This window comes from Bombyx mori, chromosome 17 (assembly GCF_030269925.1).
Source record: "Bombyx mori chromosome 17, ASM3026992v2".
NCBI classification, from domain to species: Eukaryota; Metazoa; Arthropoda; class Insecta; order Lepidoptera; family Bombycidae; genus Bombyx; species Bombyx mori.
Genome location: NC_085123.1, coordinates 12,395,198 through 12,413,105, shown reverse-complemented (window position 1 = coordinate 12,413,105; position 17,908 = coordinate 12,395,198). Strand labels below are relative to the sequence as shown.

The 17,908-nt window shown below is 40.2% G+C and overlaps 1 protein-coding gene across 2 annotated transcripts; it reads right to left on the bottom strand.

The window, feature by feature from the left end:
• Nucleotides 1–1,896: 1,896 nt before the first annotated feature.
• On the bottom strand, nucleotides 1,897–17,908 carry LOC101736592 (synaptogyrin). Of its 2 annotated transcripts, XM_004932495.5 has the most exons (5): nucleotides 17,656–17,908; nucleotides 16,712–16,946; nucleotides 11,749–11,885; nucleotides 7,102–7,282; nucleotides 1,897–5,392 (listed from the first exon to the last, which is right to left on the bottom strand). In XM_004932495.5, exons 1-5 carry the CDS (start codon nucleotides 17,755–17,757, stop codon nucleotides 5,361–5,363), a joined length of 687 nt encoding a protein of 228 aa, XP_004932552.1. In that variant the 5' UTR covers nucleotides 17,758–17,908; the 3' UTR covers nucleotides 1,897–5,360. The 2 variants fall into 2 exon arrangements, with proteins under 2 accessions (XP_004932552.1, XP_062529428.1); XM_062673444.1 differs by having other exon boundaries at nucleotides 5,346–7,282; nucleotides 17,656–17,905.

Below are 17,908 nucleotides of genomic sequence, written 5' to 3'. Positions count from 1 at the left end.
CTGGAATAGTAAACAGTCGTGTCGTCGGCGAATAAAGCTAAATGGGTCGGCGGCGACCGGGGAATATCGTTAACGAATAAGCTAAATAGGAGGGGTGAGAGGACAGAGCCTTGCGGGACTCCAGCTGTGAGAGGTCGTGGGGAGGAGCGGGTTCCCTCGACTCGATATCGAAAAGAGCGGTTCGACAAGAAGTCCCGTATGATGAGCACGAGACTATCCGGCACACCCATGTTGAATAGTTTGAAAATCAAACCGTTGTGCCAGACTTTGTCGAACGCTTTTGCGACGTCGAAGAAGAGAGCTCCCGTGTATAACGGTTTTGGTCGATTAAGCCCCACAAGAATGTGCTCCGTGAGGCGGTGCACCTGTTGAACGCATGAGTGATTTTTACGGAATCCGAATTGTTCATCGATGAGAATGCCCTTGGATGAGACGAAGTCTCTGAGGCGTTTGTAGAGCAGACGCTCATACAGTTTGCCTAGAGACATGAGGAGGCTAATCGGGCGGTAGCTCGTCGGATGATTTTTTAGTTTACCGGGTTTATGTATGCCGATAACGTCCGCTTCTTTCCACACCGCGGGAAAGATACAGTTCGCCATAGCGGCATTGAAAATAGATGCCAACATCACGATGAGTTGGACGGGTAGAAGTTTAATAACGCGGTTGGTTATACCGTCGGAACCGGGAGCCTTGCGAGGACGTAGGTCTTTGATCAAGTCTTTAACTTCCATCGGGGTGAGGAATGCGCCTGTCGCCGATATGCGTGTATGAAAATATTGAAGTGAATGAAGTAAGTACATAGTATATGTATAATTTGCAGATAATAATAGACCGGCTGTTTTTAATCGTTCTCTAAAAAGAAGAATACCTTAGTGTGGATCCCTGACAAAATATGTATTCTACTAATAGGTACTTTTGATTGGATTTTGCAATTCCGCCGATGTGGGAACCGAGTTTTTAGGGACGTGAGAAGTACTTCATTTTCATTGTATAGATTGGATTACGTATTCACTCCCCACCCGGTTAAGCGGTTATCGGAGACCATATCACATCACAACGTGAGCACTTTGGAATCTTTGGACATGAGGTTGTAGTCTCAATTGAATTATGACGGCTACCCTATCCTTCATAGTGGAATGCATGGCTGCTTTACGAAACATACCTAATCAGTTTGGTTGTCCGGGGCTTACAATTTGCCACCAGTAATAAGCCCATGTTTTGTTGCTTAAGTTAGTTGTTTAATGAATTTTGGTCTTCGGCAACGACATCTTATACCCAGTAGGAAAATAAGGGCGACATAATAAATCCAAATCATGTTTCCAAAGTGATCATTTAACTACAAGAACACATACTGAAACTATATATATTTAAATTATTTATAAACCTCATTCCAAGAAGGCTTATGTGTAAGCTGGATTAATTTTTTCACATGAGTTTTCGTACTGTGAAAATATAAATTTGAAAGAAAAAATGTTTGCTAAATATTAGGTACTTAATTACCCATTAAAAACCAAGTTTTACCATAGAATTTATAGGCATTGGAGATATGCGAGAACCAAACAAGATACTGAGAAAATTGTCAATTTAATTTAAATCTATGCGTTAGCATTATTTATAAAAACTTGCGAAACTGCCGTCAAATCCAAAGGGAAGTTACCATATTTTCTTTACTTGTAAATAAACCATAACAACGTTATTGGAAAGGTCCTAGATTCGCCGAATAATGTTACTTTATTAATTTTTTTTTGTTTAAAACAAAAGTTCACAAATAAATTTTGTAACTGCATGTACCACAATGAAAATAAATTCTTTGGTAGTTCACATCGGTAACATAAACCTTTGGTTCACATGAAATATATTGTAATTTAATAAATAATCACAGCAAAGAAAAAAAACTTTTAAAATTATTGCTTAAAATCTATTCCTTTAATTTAAACACCGAACGACAGTAGCATAAAATATTCAACACTTATTACGATTTTTATCTTAGATTGGAAACTTTTTTGCTTTTGACGACGCCATTTTGAATTTTAAATTGTAACCATATTAAAATTAGCAGGGAACATTAAGACATAATTTAAGTCTGTCGTATAATTTTTATTCTATGTACTCAATAGTGCCTAACGCACACCTATGAGTGAATTTATTGTTTATTTAAATAAATCAAAATGCAAGGTAGTTTAATAACCTAAAAGTACATAATATTTATTATCCGCAAAACGCTTCGTCAGATATTTAAATAGAGTTAAAATAAAAGTTACATTTCAAACAAAATTATCTCCGTTAATTTTTTTGTGAATTAGGTCGTTTTTATTCGCAAGTTCTATCGGAGACCGGAATGAATCAATTTTGATAAAATAAATATTATTATATATTTTATTTTTCTTTTATGGTAGGTCAAAATTAAAATAACAAACAGTTTAGCGTAGTTCCAAAAAAAATTATATAACCACATAAATTTTCATTCTGAAGTTAATTTCACATTTGTAACACATTGTCGAGTCAAATACCACAGACTAAAAATAAAAATGGCACCGTCAAAAATTAATATGTCATTATTACATAATATAATCATAAACATTACTAACGAACTACAACTAAATAAATTACTATGTTATATGAGTGTACAGTACCAAAAAGGTAAACGAATCATTGTATATATTTACATGTTTTTTCTGATAAGGTTTTTTTTTTAAATTTCAGATACTAAAACTAAAGTAGAACAAAATTATGTCTATTTCAACTTTACAGTTAGGGTTGCCTTTCATTTACAACAAAGAATATTATTGTAATTTTAGATCGGTTTAATCAGGGTATTAATTATTATATACTATATTATTTTCTACTGATTTTAAATGAATTTCATAACGCGATAAATACAATCTAATTGAAGTTCATATAGACAAAGAGCTAAGTCTAAAATCGACTGACTAACATTGAGTAATTTTTTAGATTGTATAATACTATATAAATTTAGTCCATTCAAGTAAAACATTTTTATATGTTATAACGAAAGTGACCTTTGTGTCGGATGCTAAAAAATATTTAAGCGTATTCTATAAATACAGATTTCACATTCACGTAATAAAGCGTATTGCTCTAATTTAATACGCGGTGGACAACCCTAAATATAATTTACTTTTATGTGGTGAAATTATAAACGTTAACAATAACGAAAAAAAAAAAACGAGAACAAACAAAATGTAACGGTTCCTTGGTTTTTCGAAAATCAAAATTAAAAGAATATTTTTCTCGAATACAAAATTCGAATACCTATTCATATTTTTTTATTATTTTAACGAAACAAGTACATTTTAACTAGGAATCAAATAGTAAGTAGAAACAATTTTGCACGCTAAGAATATTATATTAATACAAATTTTCTCGATATATATTTTTTTAAAATTAAAGGTGGGTAGTCAGTAGAAGGTCTTTTCAGCGAGCCCTTGCATAAAGTGTAGGCCATATATGAGATTACGCACGCTTTTATTGAAATGTAACAGTTGTCACACATGAAATTAATTACAAAATGCGTCAATTTTTTTTATTATTATTGCCTACCCACAATCGGTTAAAACACATCAACAACAAGCTAAGCAACTACTTCACTAAGTCTACCAACTCCAAGATACATACAACTAGTAAGATTTCATTCGATAATTTGTGTATCTAATTAATGCGATATAGCACACAAAAATATATTTTCCTTCATTATCCTTTCTATACAAAAAGTTAATATAATGTTAAGTAAACTCACAGTGCTGTCTTTCTTTTTTTTTTTTTGAAATATAATAAAATATACATTAACGATATAAGTAAATTAATAATTTATACACAAGAGAAATATATTTAATATAAACTACGCAATTTAAAAAGAGTTGCTTCTAAATAATCATACCAGTCAACTACATAACATGGTACACTAAAACATTATCGCTAATGTTATATTGATAAAAATATATTGGATTTCAATTAAATTTAGTTCGAATCGAATCGAAGGAAATTATCGCAAGTAAAAAACAATTTTGTTTCCGTTTCAATAGAATTCAATTTCATTTGTGTAATAAAAAAACGAAAATAAAATTGCGGTTTTCCAATTTGTAAGGGACCTTCGATTATAATTATACGGGTATATTATTGACTATATTAATACTGAATGCGCCAAATTACAGTTCACTACAAACTATTTCCCGAAAACTTCCGTTTTATATTATTTTTGGTAAATACGAGATCTTTTGAAAATACCTAAGACGATTTTGATTTGGTTTTTTTACTCGAACAACAATGGCCGCTGGTATCATCGCGTACACATTTTTTCTATTTTACAATTATACATAGTATATATATTTTTTGTAAATTAATCACACCGTTTTTTTTAACGATATGCAGATAAAATTATTTACTAATATTTTAAGCTCAAGCAGTACTAAATAATTAATTTAGTTATTGCCAAAATATTATACAACAGTGACTTTATTGTTATTTGTAATAAATATTTTTTTTGTCTTTTATTTATAAAAAACCTTGCAAGTATTAGATTTTATGACTTTTTCTGTGTAATGTGATCATATTAAGGCAATCTATGAGAACTTCGGATAAATATTGGGAGCTATTTTGTTATGAGTCACAGTGAATCCAAAGTAAAGGTTAATATGTACTTGTCAGACCTATTTGTCTTAAGAAGTTAGGCGAATACGGAGTAAGCATAATTTTTTCCTAATTTTAGCACACACAATGCTTCAAAACACTTAATGTATAACTACTTGCTATAAACACTACAAAATTTCTGATACCATAAATACATTTATGAAATTCCAAATGAAGCATCTTAAAAGAAATGGCACAAAATACTGAGATTACATAACCGTCCTTTTTCCATATAATTTTAATTACTTAATAATATATTATACATGATATATTGTCTGTATTTTTCACTACATTGCAGGTACTGAGAAGCGACAATCACATCTATTCTCTATATAAACGAATCTTAATATACAAGTCAAAAATTGTTTTTAAATGTCATTTATAATATTTTCTCAGCTTTTACAAATCACAAAACTACTACATACCTAAGTACAATTATAATATTTAATGGAACAATAAAAACTAAAAATTGCATATAAAAAGCGCGGGAATCCAATCGGATCCTTAATATACGAGGTGATGTATAAATATATAATAATATATATGAATACATATTTTCGCGATACAAAAATAAATTGATATGAGATTTTTTTAAGAGGTAAACACTTTAAAGCCCTTTTGTGTACGAGTGTACACTAATACATAGGGAGTTGCATTCTCACAATAAATACTGAAAATAAAATTTTTGATTTTGAAATGCGCGAACGCGTCGATTAATACGTAGGAGCTGTGTAGTCCATGTTTCCTGAAATTTTAGGATTAATAAATATATTATTACTCATGGAACATTTTTTTTGACTGTACTTGTATCGTTGGTGTAATTTGACAGATTTACTGGTGGTAGGACCTCTTGTGAGTCCACGGGGGTAGGTACCACCATCCTGCCTATGTCTGCCGTGAAGCAGTGATGCATTTCGGTTTGAAAGGTGGGGCAGCCGTTGTAACTATACTTGAGACCTTAGAACTTATATCTCAAGGTGGGTGGCGCATTTACGTCGTAGATGTCTATGGGCTCCGGTAACTACTTAACACCAGGGCTGTGAGCTCGTCCACCCATCTAAGCAATAAAAAAATAAATAAATAAAAGAGTTCGGCTGGCGGTCTCGAGCGACCGGTTGAGCCTCCATCTTGAGAGATGAGGTCAACGTTGTAATGACGGAACTATCGCATGCTTAATACGTGGAAATCATTTGTGAGCACACGCTAGGTACAGAAGGTAATCACAATATGAAAGATTGGTACCCTGCTCAAGAAACGATTCACCGTCAGCAAGATGTTTTAAAGTCGTCGTGGCCTAACGGATAAGACGTCCGGTGCATTCGTGTTGAAGCGATGCATCGGTGTTCGAATCCCGCAGGCGGGTACCAATTTTTCTAATGAAATACGTACTCAACAAATGTTCACCATTGACTTACACGGTGAAGGAATAACATCGTGTAATAAAAATTATAATTTACGTAATTACTGGTGGTAGGACCTCTTGTGAGTCCGCGCGGGTGGGTACCACCACCCTGCCTATTTCTGCCGTGAAGCAGTAATGCGTTTCGGTTTGAAGGGTGGGGCAGCCTTTGTAACTATACTTGAGACCTTAGAACTTGTATCTCAAGGTGGGTGGCGCATTTACGTTGTGGATGTCTATGGGCTCCAGTAACCACTTAACACCAGGTGGGCTGTGAGTGAGCTCGTCCACCCATCTAAGCAATAAAAAAAAAAAAAAGATGTAAAACGGGTCGTACCCTATATGAACACAGGTTAGCGCAAATCGAGTTTCTGAAGAAGATTTATTTCAATTTGTTGTCGATAAATACCGTAAATATTCAAATTAACTACAAATTCCATGTCCTTACTTTTGTCGTTTTCTTTCTAGCTCATAATTTTCAAACTGTTTCTAAATATATTAATAAAATACTTATTTTTTATTATTACATACATATTAACTATCTATGGCCAATGTATAACGCACATTTTTTTATTTTTTTTTGTATCTATGATTAAATTAGATCACGGCCCTCCTCATGTTATGTAGTTATTGGAGCCTATAGATACCAACGTAAAGGCTGTCCACCCACTTTGAGACATTAAGTCTCATTTATATAGTACTTCCTCACCCTTTAAACCGCAGAAACAGACTGGGCGGTGTGGTATCCACCCGTGCGGAATGACAAGGTGCTCTACCACCCACCTACTACATAAAATTACGGAAATTATATTTTCAGCCATCAATATGAATGCACCGGGTGCTTTATCGACTTCTTATTTTTTTCCTACCTAAGCTGATGGTATTGAGAGACCATTTCAGCGTAACCTTAACTAGTAGGTGAGCTCACGGTGCTCAAACCTGACGTTGTTGCTAACACTAACCCCAGCAAGAGCAGTGCTTTGCAGAATCTACCACCGTTGCGACGACTTCGAAGAATAGTATTAAAGTTTGCCGCATATTATAATCTTTGTTACCTGTGTTTCCAGCTGTCTGTGAGAAGGGAGGTTCGGTGTAGGTAGGCTGCGGGTCTGGAGCCCCTGGGTAGGTGGGAAAGCCTCCAGGGCTTCCGATCGCGCCCTCCACTTCGTATGCCGGAGCGAACGCCGCATCAGCGCCCATGCGGAACCGTTGGAAAGCGAAGAAAGCGCAGGCCACCTGGAAAGCGTTTTGGTGGATTCTTTTATTTCTTCATCGTCGTACCCTCATTATTGATTGAGGATCACGATCACAGGTATGAAAGTTTTCTATGAAGTTTGGAGCTGCGAGATGGACCGCCTCTTGGATGCTGCGCAACAAGATGATCGGACACTATGAGAAAGTTGTCCTTATAGTGTCCGATCATCTTGTTGGTATCCGGCCTGTTCGAATACCAACAATTTTTGGTTTGGTTTTGAGATTTTTTACCACGGCAACACTGGACGTGAATTGAAATCTGTCACTTCACGGTTGAAAAGATAGATTCGCGGGTCGGCCGCGCCGCTACGGTATCTCTTCATTCCATACTTCCCCTACCACATCCTCACCCTGAAACCTATCCTACGGCGCGATACGACGAGGTCATTGGTTCGTGGTGAGAGATAAGCTAATAATCTTCTTTAATCTCTAATCTTTAGGGGGTTGATTGCTTCCCGCTTCCGTAGGTTTAACCCGCGATTCCCTACAAGTGACCCCTGGGTGGTGCAAAACGGGAGCCGAATACATAATCGGTGGTAGGACTTGTCCGACTGGCTGGCGACCACCCTCCAACTAGAGTCCGCCGCCAAATAGCCTAGCTGTGTTCCGGCGTGTGGGTTGGAGAGCCAGTTTTATTCCTTCCCTTTCCTCTTCCTTGTTCGGGGTGAATCTTGATGATGCCTGGAACATGCGGAGCAGACGTGCGTGCAAGCTCGCGGGACGTGATTGTTTGACGGGGGTATAGGGAGACCCAGTGAAACGGTGTTCGCCGCCGCCCGCCGGTCAGTTGGGGACCTGAACCCGGGTGTCTCTACTAAACTCCGCCCCGGGAAGCTGTCCCGCCAACCGGTGTAAAATCCTGCCGTGCGGTCGTCGTGCCGGAGTCGGAGACCGGAGTGGATCCCGGCGATCGCACGCAGGGTGGACTGGGGGCCCTTCCATGCCCTGCGTCAGTCTCTCACGCAACCCGTGGTCGAGCACGTACTGTGTTCCGCGCTTTATTCAGGTATCGTCACGATTTCGCTTCGAACTTCCTACCCCACCCATTCCCACTCTCCAAACAAAAAAAAAAATCAAACATGACAGTACAAAAAAGGAAAAGGGTTTTGTCGGCGATGCCCCATTCCACATTTAATGTGGATTTCAGCAATGTCAGGGGCCTACACAGCAACCTCGACGCCGTACACCACCATCTTGAGACGGCGCAGCCTGCCCTCCTTTTTCTGACGGAGACGCAGATATCTGCTCCGGATGATACTTCGTACCTTGAATACCCCGGCTACGTATTGGAGCACAACTTCCTGCGTAAAGCCGGGGTGTGTGTATTCGTCCGGGCTGATGTCTGTTGTCGCCGTCTACGAGGCCTCGAACAACGGGACCTGTCCCTCTTGTGGCTGCGCGTAGACCATGGGGGTTGTACCCGAGTCTACGCGTGCCTGTACAGGTCCCAGAGCAGTGATGCAGGTTCAGCTCTGATAGAGCATGTGCAAGAGGGGACTAACCGCGTGCTTGAGCAGTACCCATCTGCGGAGGTGGTGGTTCTTGGAGACTTTAACGCTCACCACCAAGAGTGGCTGGGGTCCAGAACCACTGACCTCCCGGGTCGGGCTGCCTACGATTTCGCCCTGGCCTACGGCCTCTCCCAGCTGGTGACACAGCCCACCCGTGTCCCAGATATTGAGGGGCACGAGCCTTCTCTGTTGGACCTTCTGCTGACCACCGATCCAGCCGGATACAGTGTGGTGGTCGACGCTCCGCTTGGATCGTCTGATCACTGTCTTATCCGTGCTGCCACACCACTCTCTCGTCCTAGTCGTCGAACGACGACCAGGTATCGAAGAGTTTGGCAGTATTTGTCAGCAGATTGGGATGGATTGCGTGAATTTTACGCATCCTACCCATGGGGGCGGTTCTGCTTTTCCTCTGCTGATCCTGACGTCTGTGCGGACCGTCTTAAAGACGTGGTGCTCCAGGGGATGGAATTGTTTATTCCCTCCTCTGAAGTGCCCGTTGGGGGTCGCAGCAGACCCTGGTATAACAATGCCAGCAGGGATGCTGCACACCTCAAGCGGTCCGCATACGTGGCATGGGATAATGCCAGGAGACGTCAGGACCCTAACATCTCAGAGGAAAGGCGGAAATATAACGCCGCTTCCAGGTCCTACAAGAAGGTTATTGCCAAGGCGAAGTCGGAGCACGTTGCTAGAGTTGGCGAGCGACTGAAGAGCTATCCCTCTGGGAGCCGTGCTTTTTGGTCGCTCGCCAAAGCCGCAGAAGGAAACTTTTGCAGGTCTAGTCTCCCACCACTGCGAAAGTCCGATGACAGTCTGGCCCATAGCGCGAAAGAGAAGGCTGACCTTCTGGTCAAACTCTTCGCCTCGAACTCGACCGTGGACGACGGGGGTGCCACACCACCGAACATCCCCCGGTGTGATAGTTCCCTGCCGGAGATCTGCTTTACACAGTGTGCAGTCAGGCGGGAACTCCGACTCCTGGACGTCCATAAGTCGAGTGGGCCAGACGGCATCCCCGCAGTGGTTCTGAAAACGTGCGCCCCTGAGCTGACGCCTGCGCTAACGCGTCTGTATCGCCTCTCTTATTGCGCTAACAGGGTTCCGTCTTCATGGAAGACCGCCCACGTCCACCCTATCCCCAAGAAGGGTGACCGGTCGGACCCATCGAGCTATAGGCCTATCGCGATAACTTCCTTGCTTTCCAAGGTGATGGAGCGAATAATAAATATACAACTCCTGAAGTATCTTGAAGATCGCCAGCTGATCAGTGACCGACAGTACGGTTTCCGTCACGGTCGCTCAGCTGGCGATCTTCTCGTATACCTTACTCACAGGTGGGCTGAAGCCTTGGAGAGCAAGGGCGAGGCTCTTGCTGTGAGCCTTGATATCGCGAAGGCCTTCGATAGGGTCTGGCATAGGGCACTTCTGTCGAAGCTACCATCTTACGGAATCCCCGAGGGTCTCTGCAAGTGGATCGCTAGCTTTTTGGATGGGCGGAGCATCACGGTCGTTGTAGACGGCGATTGCTCTGATACCATGACCATTAACGCTGGCGTTCCACAAGGTTCGGTGCTCTCCCCCACGCTTTTCATCCTGTATATCAATGACATGCTGTCTATTGATGGCATGCATTGCTATGCGGATGACAGCACGGGGGATGCGCGATATATCGGCCATCAGAGTCTCTCTCGGAGCGTGGTGCAGGAGAGACGATCAAAACTTGTGTCTGAAGTGGAGAACTCTCTGGGGCGAGTCTCCAAATGGGGTGAATTGAACTTGGTTCAATTCAACCCGTTAAAGACACAAGTTTGCGCGTTCACTGCGAAGAAGGACCCCTTTGTCATGGCGCCGCAATTCCAAGGAGTATCCCTGCAACCTTCCGTGAGTATTGGGATACTTGGGGTCGACATTTCGAGCGATGTCCAGTTTCGGAGTCATCTGGAAGGCAAAGCCAACTTGGCGTCCAAAATGCTGGGAGTCCTCAACAGAGCGAAGCGGTACTTCACGCCTGGACAAAGGCTTTTGCTTTATAAAGCACAAGTCCGGCCTCGCGTGGAGTACTGCTCCCATCTCTGGGCCGGGGCTCCCAAATACCAGCTTCTTCCATTTGACTCCATACAGAGGAGGGCCGTTCGGATTGTCGATAATCCCATTCTCACGGATCGTTTGGAGCCTCTGGGTCTGCGGAGGGACTTCGGTTCCCTCTGCATTTTGTACCGTATGTTCCATGGGGAGTGCTCTGAGGAATTGTTCGAGATGATACCGGCATCTCGTTTTTACCATCGCACCGCCCGCCACCGGAGTAGAGTTCATCCATACTACCTGGAGCCACTGCGGTCATCCACAGTGCGTTTCCAGAGGTCTTTTTTGCCACGTACCATCCGGCTATGGAATGAGCTCCCCTCCACGGTGTTTCCCGAGCGCTATGACATGTCCTTCTTCAAACGAGGCTTGTGGAGAGTATTAAACGGTAGGCAGCGGCTTGGCTCTGCCCCTGGCATTGCTGAAGTCCATGGGCGACGGTAACCACTCACCATCAGGTGGGCCGTATGCTCGTCTGCCTACAAGGGCAATAAAAAAAAAAAAAAAAAAAAAAAAAATCTATTAAAAGAATATATAACGGCGCCGCGCGATCGCGGCATGTGTTCGAACGGCCTCTAGTGTGGATTTCCAGAGCCCTAAGCTACCACGATGGGACTGGATTCGGATCGAGCACCGCCTTTGTCTCGTTTCCCTATTTTTAATACCGGTCCATCTATTGTCAAAATTGATTAAGTCTAGTCAGTTTGTCAATTGCTGGCACGAAATTGCATACAGTAAGTAATAAGATTTGTCTTATAGTACCTAGTATTCAATATTAGACATTACTACATTGTGTTCAGGGTTTAAAATACACATAATTGTTTTCACGTTATTTTCTAGTATATTACTCACCCAAGCAAATATGGAGAAGAAGCAGAATGCAATAGCGCCCTGCATGTTGTTCGCCGTTCCGATCGGTGGCTTCTCAGTTTTGCCCCAAGCATTGGACAAATAGCAGAATCCAACGAAATACAAGAAGGCCCAGAATGCTGAAAATGTAAACTTTATATCTTGAGAAGACCGAGCTTATTGGTGTGGATTGGGAGAGCCCTATATCCAACAGTGGACGACTGTGGGCTGATGATTATGATGATACCTTGAGACATTATTGTCTTTTATACGCAAAACATCAATCAATAGAATCAGTGGTTGTTTTTATTTATGAATATCGTAACAGTGTCAGTATAGTATGCATGTAAGGCAAACTTATGTAAGCTAGTGAATTACTGTTTTGAAATAAGCTATTCATTTGTTTTTCAGGTTGTTTTATGTCAGACATCGTTCTGTTCGCGACTATGTCAAAGTTAAATTATTATGTAAATTTTTAATACGCGTTCCACTTTGGTTCCAGCGATGATACAGTTCAAAGAATGAATAGTGATGAAATAACTAACTACCGACGAACGCATCGGACTGGTTTTGTATCAAATATTCCGTTCAGAAAATTTATTTTTAAAATGAAATTTATCTACGGCATACGGAATTCTGATAATCATTGAACACTTTTACTGGTGGTAGGACCTCTTTGAGTCCGCGCGGGTAGGTACCACCACCCTGCCTATTTCTGCCGTGAAGCAGTAATGCGTTTCGGTTTGAAGGGTGGGGCAGCTGTTGTAACTACACTGAGACCTTAGAACTTATATCTCAAGGTTAACGTTGTAGATGTTTATGGGCTGCAGTAACCATTTAACACCAGGTGCGCTGTAAGCTCGTCCACCCTTCCAAGAAATTAACAGAGAAATCAAATTATCAAATCTATTTAATGTGCACGATATGTAATTAATAAAACAGTATCATTGTAATCTATACTATTCAACAATGCGTTCAAAAATTAGAACGCGGTATTGTCACTCAGGTGGTTAAAGATAACTATCAACCTTATCAGTTAAAATCAACACACAATGTTGCCTCCGTAACGTTTGCAAAGTAAAAATCGAGGACGGCCGACCCCGTAAAGACGAAAACACCGTATGCACATAAAAAGTAACAATCCATTGCGTGGTTTTACGATCTATAAAATGGACGAATAGGAGATAGAGATGTTGTGAGACAGGTGAATTTGAATGGAGTCATTCTGATGATTTTATTTCCCTTATTAACATATCGACGCTTGAAAGGCAAACGTGACTAAGCGACAATGCGTGAACTTTACAGTAGACTAATTTAAAGTTCAAATACCTGAAAACGAAATTTATTTTAACGAATCTAGCTGTAATCTAGCTAGTAGCTGTGGGATTGAAATGATTTTAATAGACCTTTTTTTTTTTTTTTTTTTTTTCGGGTAGAGGGCCGAACCTCCTACGAGGTCCCCGCGCAAATGGGGCGCGCGGGGTATGTGAGACTCAACGATCTGCATGGTGTTGTGAGCAGACCGCGGGCCCAAGGATTTTAGAGCCCACCCACTAAACGACTCCCCTGCACTCTTACACCCGACGTCCGATCCCCTCCGAGGTCAGAACCCGGATGAGGTAGGGGGGCTACCGCGGTCAACACTACAACCAGACGGCGCGGCTCACCCCAAGGACGCCCAGCCGACGGAGCCTTCGAGGCGAATCGAAGGCTCTGAAACGTCGGCCGTCTCGGTACGGCAGCCCGTCGGGCCGCCCAGACGGTGCCGCTGGTGTCCCGGAATACCCCGCTGGACCAGAACCAGCCTGCCGGGTCGGGACGCGATACACCGTCGACCGGTCGCTCTAATCACTCCACGGCAGCGCGCTAGAGTGCTGGTAGCGCGCCGCGCGGCCTCACCCCCTCAGGTCGCCCCTTGACCTTCACCGGGGGGATTTTAATAGACCTAGAAATATATTTTTTTTGTTCATCGAATATGGTATTGCCTATCATTTATGTACAAAGCAGTTATTGACGCTTAGTCACGTTTGCCTTTCAAGCGTCGATATGTATTTCCGACAGACGAGCAGCGTAAACGCAAGGTTAACACACTTCGGTAATACGCACTGTCAGTGTGCTTAGTGCGAGTTTTTTAACGTTCTCGATAGCGTAAAAGTTAGTCCAAATTCGTATGCAGTTGGAACAGCGCCCATAGCTCTCCTGGCTGAGCCTTTGCTCGCCTACATGTCCTGGTGAAACTGGAAAGGCCTCCGGGCCACCAGTAATCTATCCATCATAAAAAAAAAAGCGCCCATAGCGGCAAACGATCCCGTTCCATACAAATATGAGCTAACTTTTACGCTATCGAGAACGTTAAAAAAACTCGCACTAAGCACACAGAACGCCCTGAAAATATAATTTTGTAGTCTCGGATCTATGGCCAAGGTTAACACACTTCGGCAATACGCACCGTCAGAAAACCCTGAAAGTATAATTTTGTACGGACTCGGATCTATAACCAGTTAGCTGAGAGGAATGCGCGACCTTGCTATAAGAAGTGGTCTTAAAATTGATAATCTCGGATTTGTATTTTCAACTAACCTATAATATGCTGCATAGTATTATTGTTTTTGTAAATCACCTCAATAGTGCGGAGAACAAAACACGTTTTTGAAACTTTAGGGAGCTTTAGTTTAGCGTTAATAGAGTAATGGCGAACGAACATTGTATAACATTGAGGAAAGCATCTTTTGCAGAGTTAAGTTGAGACAACATCTTGAACTATTATTGGTCCATTTTCTGGTCTACAACCTGAAGGTTTTGAACTTTGAACACTAGGAAAATAGGGAATCAGGCAGTTACAGCATTAGCTCATTCCAGCAATGGTACACAAATGTGTATACGATAGGCTGAAACATTTGGAAAAGCGGTCAAGATCGTATAGCGTTCAAAATCGATCGACGTTTCGGGTGTACCTTGTCCATGCCTTACCCAAATATTTTCACGAAAATAATTTCGTGCAGATATTTTTCTATCGAAATAAATATCTAAACATGTAAATTCATCACGATTTCAAATTTCAGGAGGTAATTTTTGATATGTTCCATCACGTTCTGGAATGAACAGCTTTTTCGTTTCTAAAGCTTTGTGTTTTATTCTTTGATGTAATCTTCAAATGAAAAAGTTGGTTGGGGGTTATGCCAATTACGTCGCGAGGGAAACATTCCGGCAGTCATAGGCAAATTTATCCTGTCCTAAAACATACCGCCACTGCGTAAAAGAGCTCCGTAAAATGAATGATACGTTTGGAAGAGATAAAACAAACTGTTTGCCCATTACTTAATAATCTATGAAAGTCGAAAGATTCCCTATAGAGTCCAAAGGTATGATTTTCCCTATAAATTCCGAAACGGTTGGACCCCTTGATGAAATTATCAGATAATCTTCAAATTGGGGTAGCGGGCGATGCTGTGAAAAATCGTCAAGGCTGACTGGGTTTTGCTATTTTAAGATAAATTAAGCCAAGTTTACTTTCAGTGGCAATAAGACCGTATACAAGGGATTATATTTCGGCACACGTTTGTAAATATTATTAAGAAATCAAATTATATAATATTACTAGCTGTACCCGTCGGCTTCGCTGGCATTTAAAATTAACATTATTATTTCTCACCCCCACAAAGATTCTCATCATTAACGCCCCCGCAACTGGTGTAAGGAGTCCAACACTCATATAAATATTAGACTATCCAATAAGTACATGTATTTTCTACATGGATACTTTCAGTAGTTATAACGGAACATCCTTAAAAAACACTGTAGATTAATATATCAGTATAGATTTAATGCGATGTCATATATTCAAATTATATAATTTTTACTTATGACGGTTTCGCGGCATCAGATATTTTCACAAGTGCACGTTTGGCACTGCTCTTAAAACGAAACGTGAAGTTATTCTGACTTCAAAGAAAGGTATCCAAGAAAATGAAGATTTCATTCTTTGAATATAAAAGGGGAAATTGAGATTACGATCGGACTATACTCCGAGAGACTATACATGGAGAAATAAGGATACAATCTATATGCAGTGTTGTCAAAAAACTTTATGTAATTTAAAATTGTGTTCTTTATCGTGTCCGTTGAGTTAAAGAGATGATTTTAAAGAGTTGCGAACGTCTTCCCAAACATGGATGCCGCTACACCTTTTGAAATATGGGATCGATTCTCAATCGTTATAGAATACAGGAACCTTTAACAGCAGAAATATAAAGGGCAGTTCTATCAAACTTGCTCATTATACCACCAACCTCCGAGATCATAATTATTTCGATTCCACGCATAACTATAGCAGCACAACTTTGATTTAATTATGATAAGATTAGAAATTTATATAGAATTGTGTTTGTTGTCGAATCATAATATTCTTGTTTTTTTTTTAGTAGTTTCACAATGTAACAGACAGCGGTTCATCGTACAAGATACTTAAATATGTAAAAGCATTATTTTCAAGATTGACAAGATTAACTTACGTCATTTTCAAGAATTTTCTTAGCTTAATTTTTTTTGGTCTTGAGTATTAGAAGCGCAATGTGCAGAACACATACATTTCGTAGAACAAATAAATAAAATCATGAGCTAAGTAAGATAGCTGCTTCAACATGGCACAAAATGTAGTGCAGTCTTCTTCATGTTTCATAAATTAAATAAGGTTAAATGGAATGACCCCATATTTAATTTGATTATAGCATATATCAGTAGAGATTTAGTGACACGTACTTTGATTTGATAGAAAATTCATTACATTATAAAATTTTGGATATAGTGAACTGCATAAGTGGTGTTGACCTATTAAAAAAGTATTGAGTAAATCTAATAAATATATTCTATCAATTTTCATGCCTATGGTCATCGGTGGATATTAGAATAATGGGTAGCTCGATGTAATTATATAATATCAACATTAAATACAATTTAGAGAACTCACCAGAAAAACCTAAGTCAGCCAACACATAATGCTTCCTAGTCTTGACAGAGGACATTTGCTCAAAGAGATATTCCCCGACAATAAAAGCCACGGAGGCAATGAATGCAATGACAGATATCCCGACACCATAGTTACATGCATTTGTGTCATCATTGTACACGCAATGGTCCTTCCCATCAGAGTCAGTACGCCAGCCCTTGGATGATATGCAGCCCATTACAATCACGCTGAACAGCTGGATGAGACAAAAAGGTTTTAAATAGTTTTCTATAGTCTATGGAAATAAAGAAATAGACTTTTTTGAATTTAGAGCAGTATGAAAGCTCAACTGGACATATGGGTATTTATGTTGGGCAATGAAAACATTCCTGCAATTATAATGCACTAAACACAATTAAACAAATTTCAAATTAACTTAATTCAGGCATTTACTGTCTCAGAAAGTTGAATGTTCTGTAAGCAGCTATTTTTAACTATGTCTTTTAATAGCAGTATCTAATGGCAATATGTCAGAATTCTCCTATAGAACCACCAGCTTTCATTATTAATTGGGTGTTCATCCATTTTGTGATTTCAGAATTTTATTCTCATAATTTTGCACTATTTATTTTTTTGAAATTAATATTTTTTTCAGCGTCTTGTTTTAAGAACGAGATAGGTAATTTAAGTATTCGTTGGAATTTGAGATTAATTTGTCATATCCTAAATTTTATGGGAAATGTATAATATCGACGTGATTCGGTTCTTGTTCATTATTAATAATTTGATTAAATGTTTGTTTTTCTCATTTAATTCAATCAGTCTACGTTTATTGGAAAATTATATTTAAACAAATGTTTTAAATGTAGAGTTCTTCTAAGGAGTAATCTGTTAATTGAACATTTTTAATACGTGTATATAATAACGTATTATTAGGACACCAGAGCATTTTTAATGATGCTTACCCAACATACCGCCCTGACGATCACATGAGGCCTTTGAATAAAAGCCTGAGGGTCAAACGCGCCTCCAGCTTTTCCACCCCCATACGCACCGGAAGTATCCATTTTAGCACACCGCAATTAGATAACTTGATTGTGATACTAGTGCAGTTAGCCGTGCATCAATGACCCAATATAACTTGACCTCCGCTTACTCCAAATTCGTGTTATCGATCGCGCAGCTGAAATTTTCAGTTGACAGAAAAATCTGACAGTA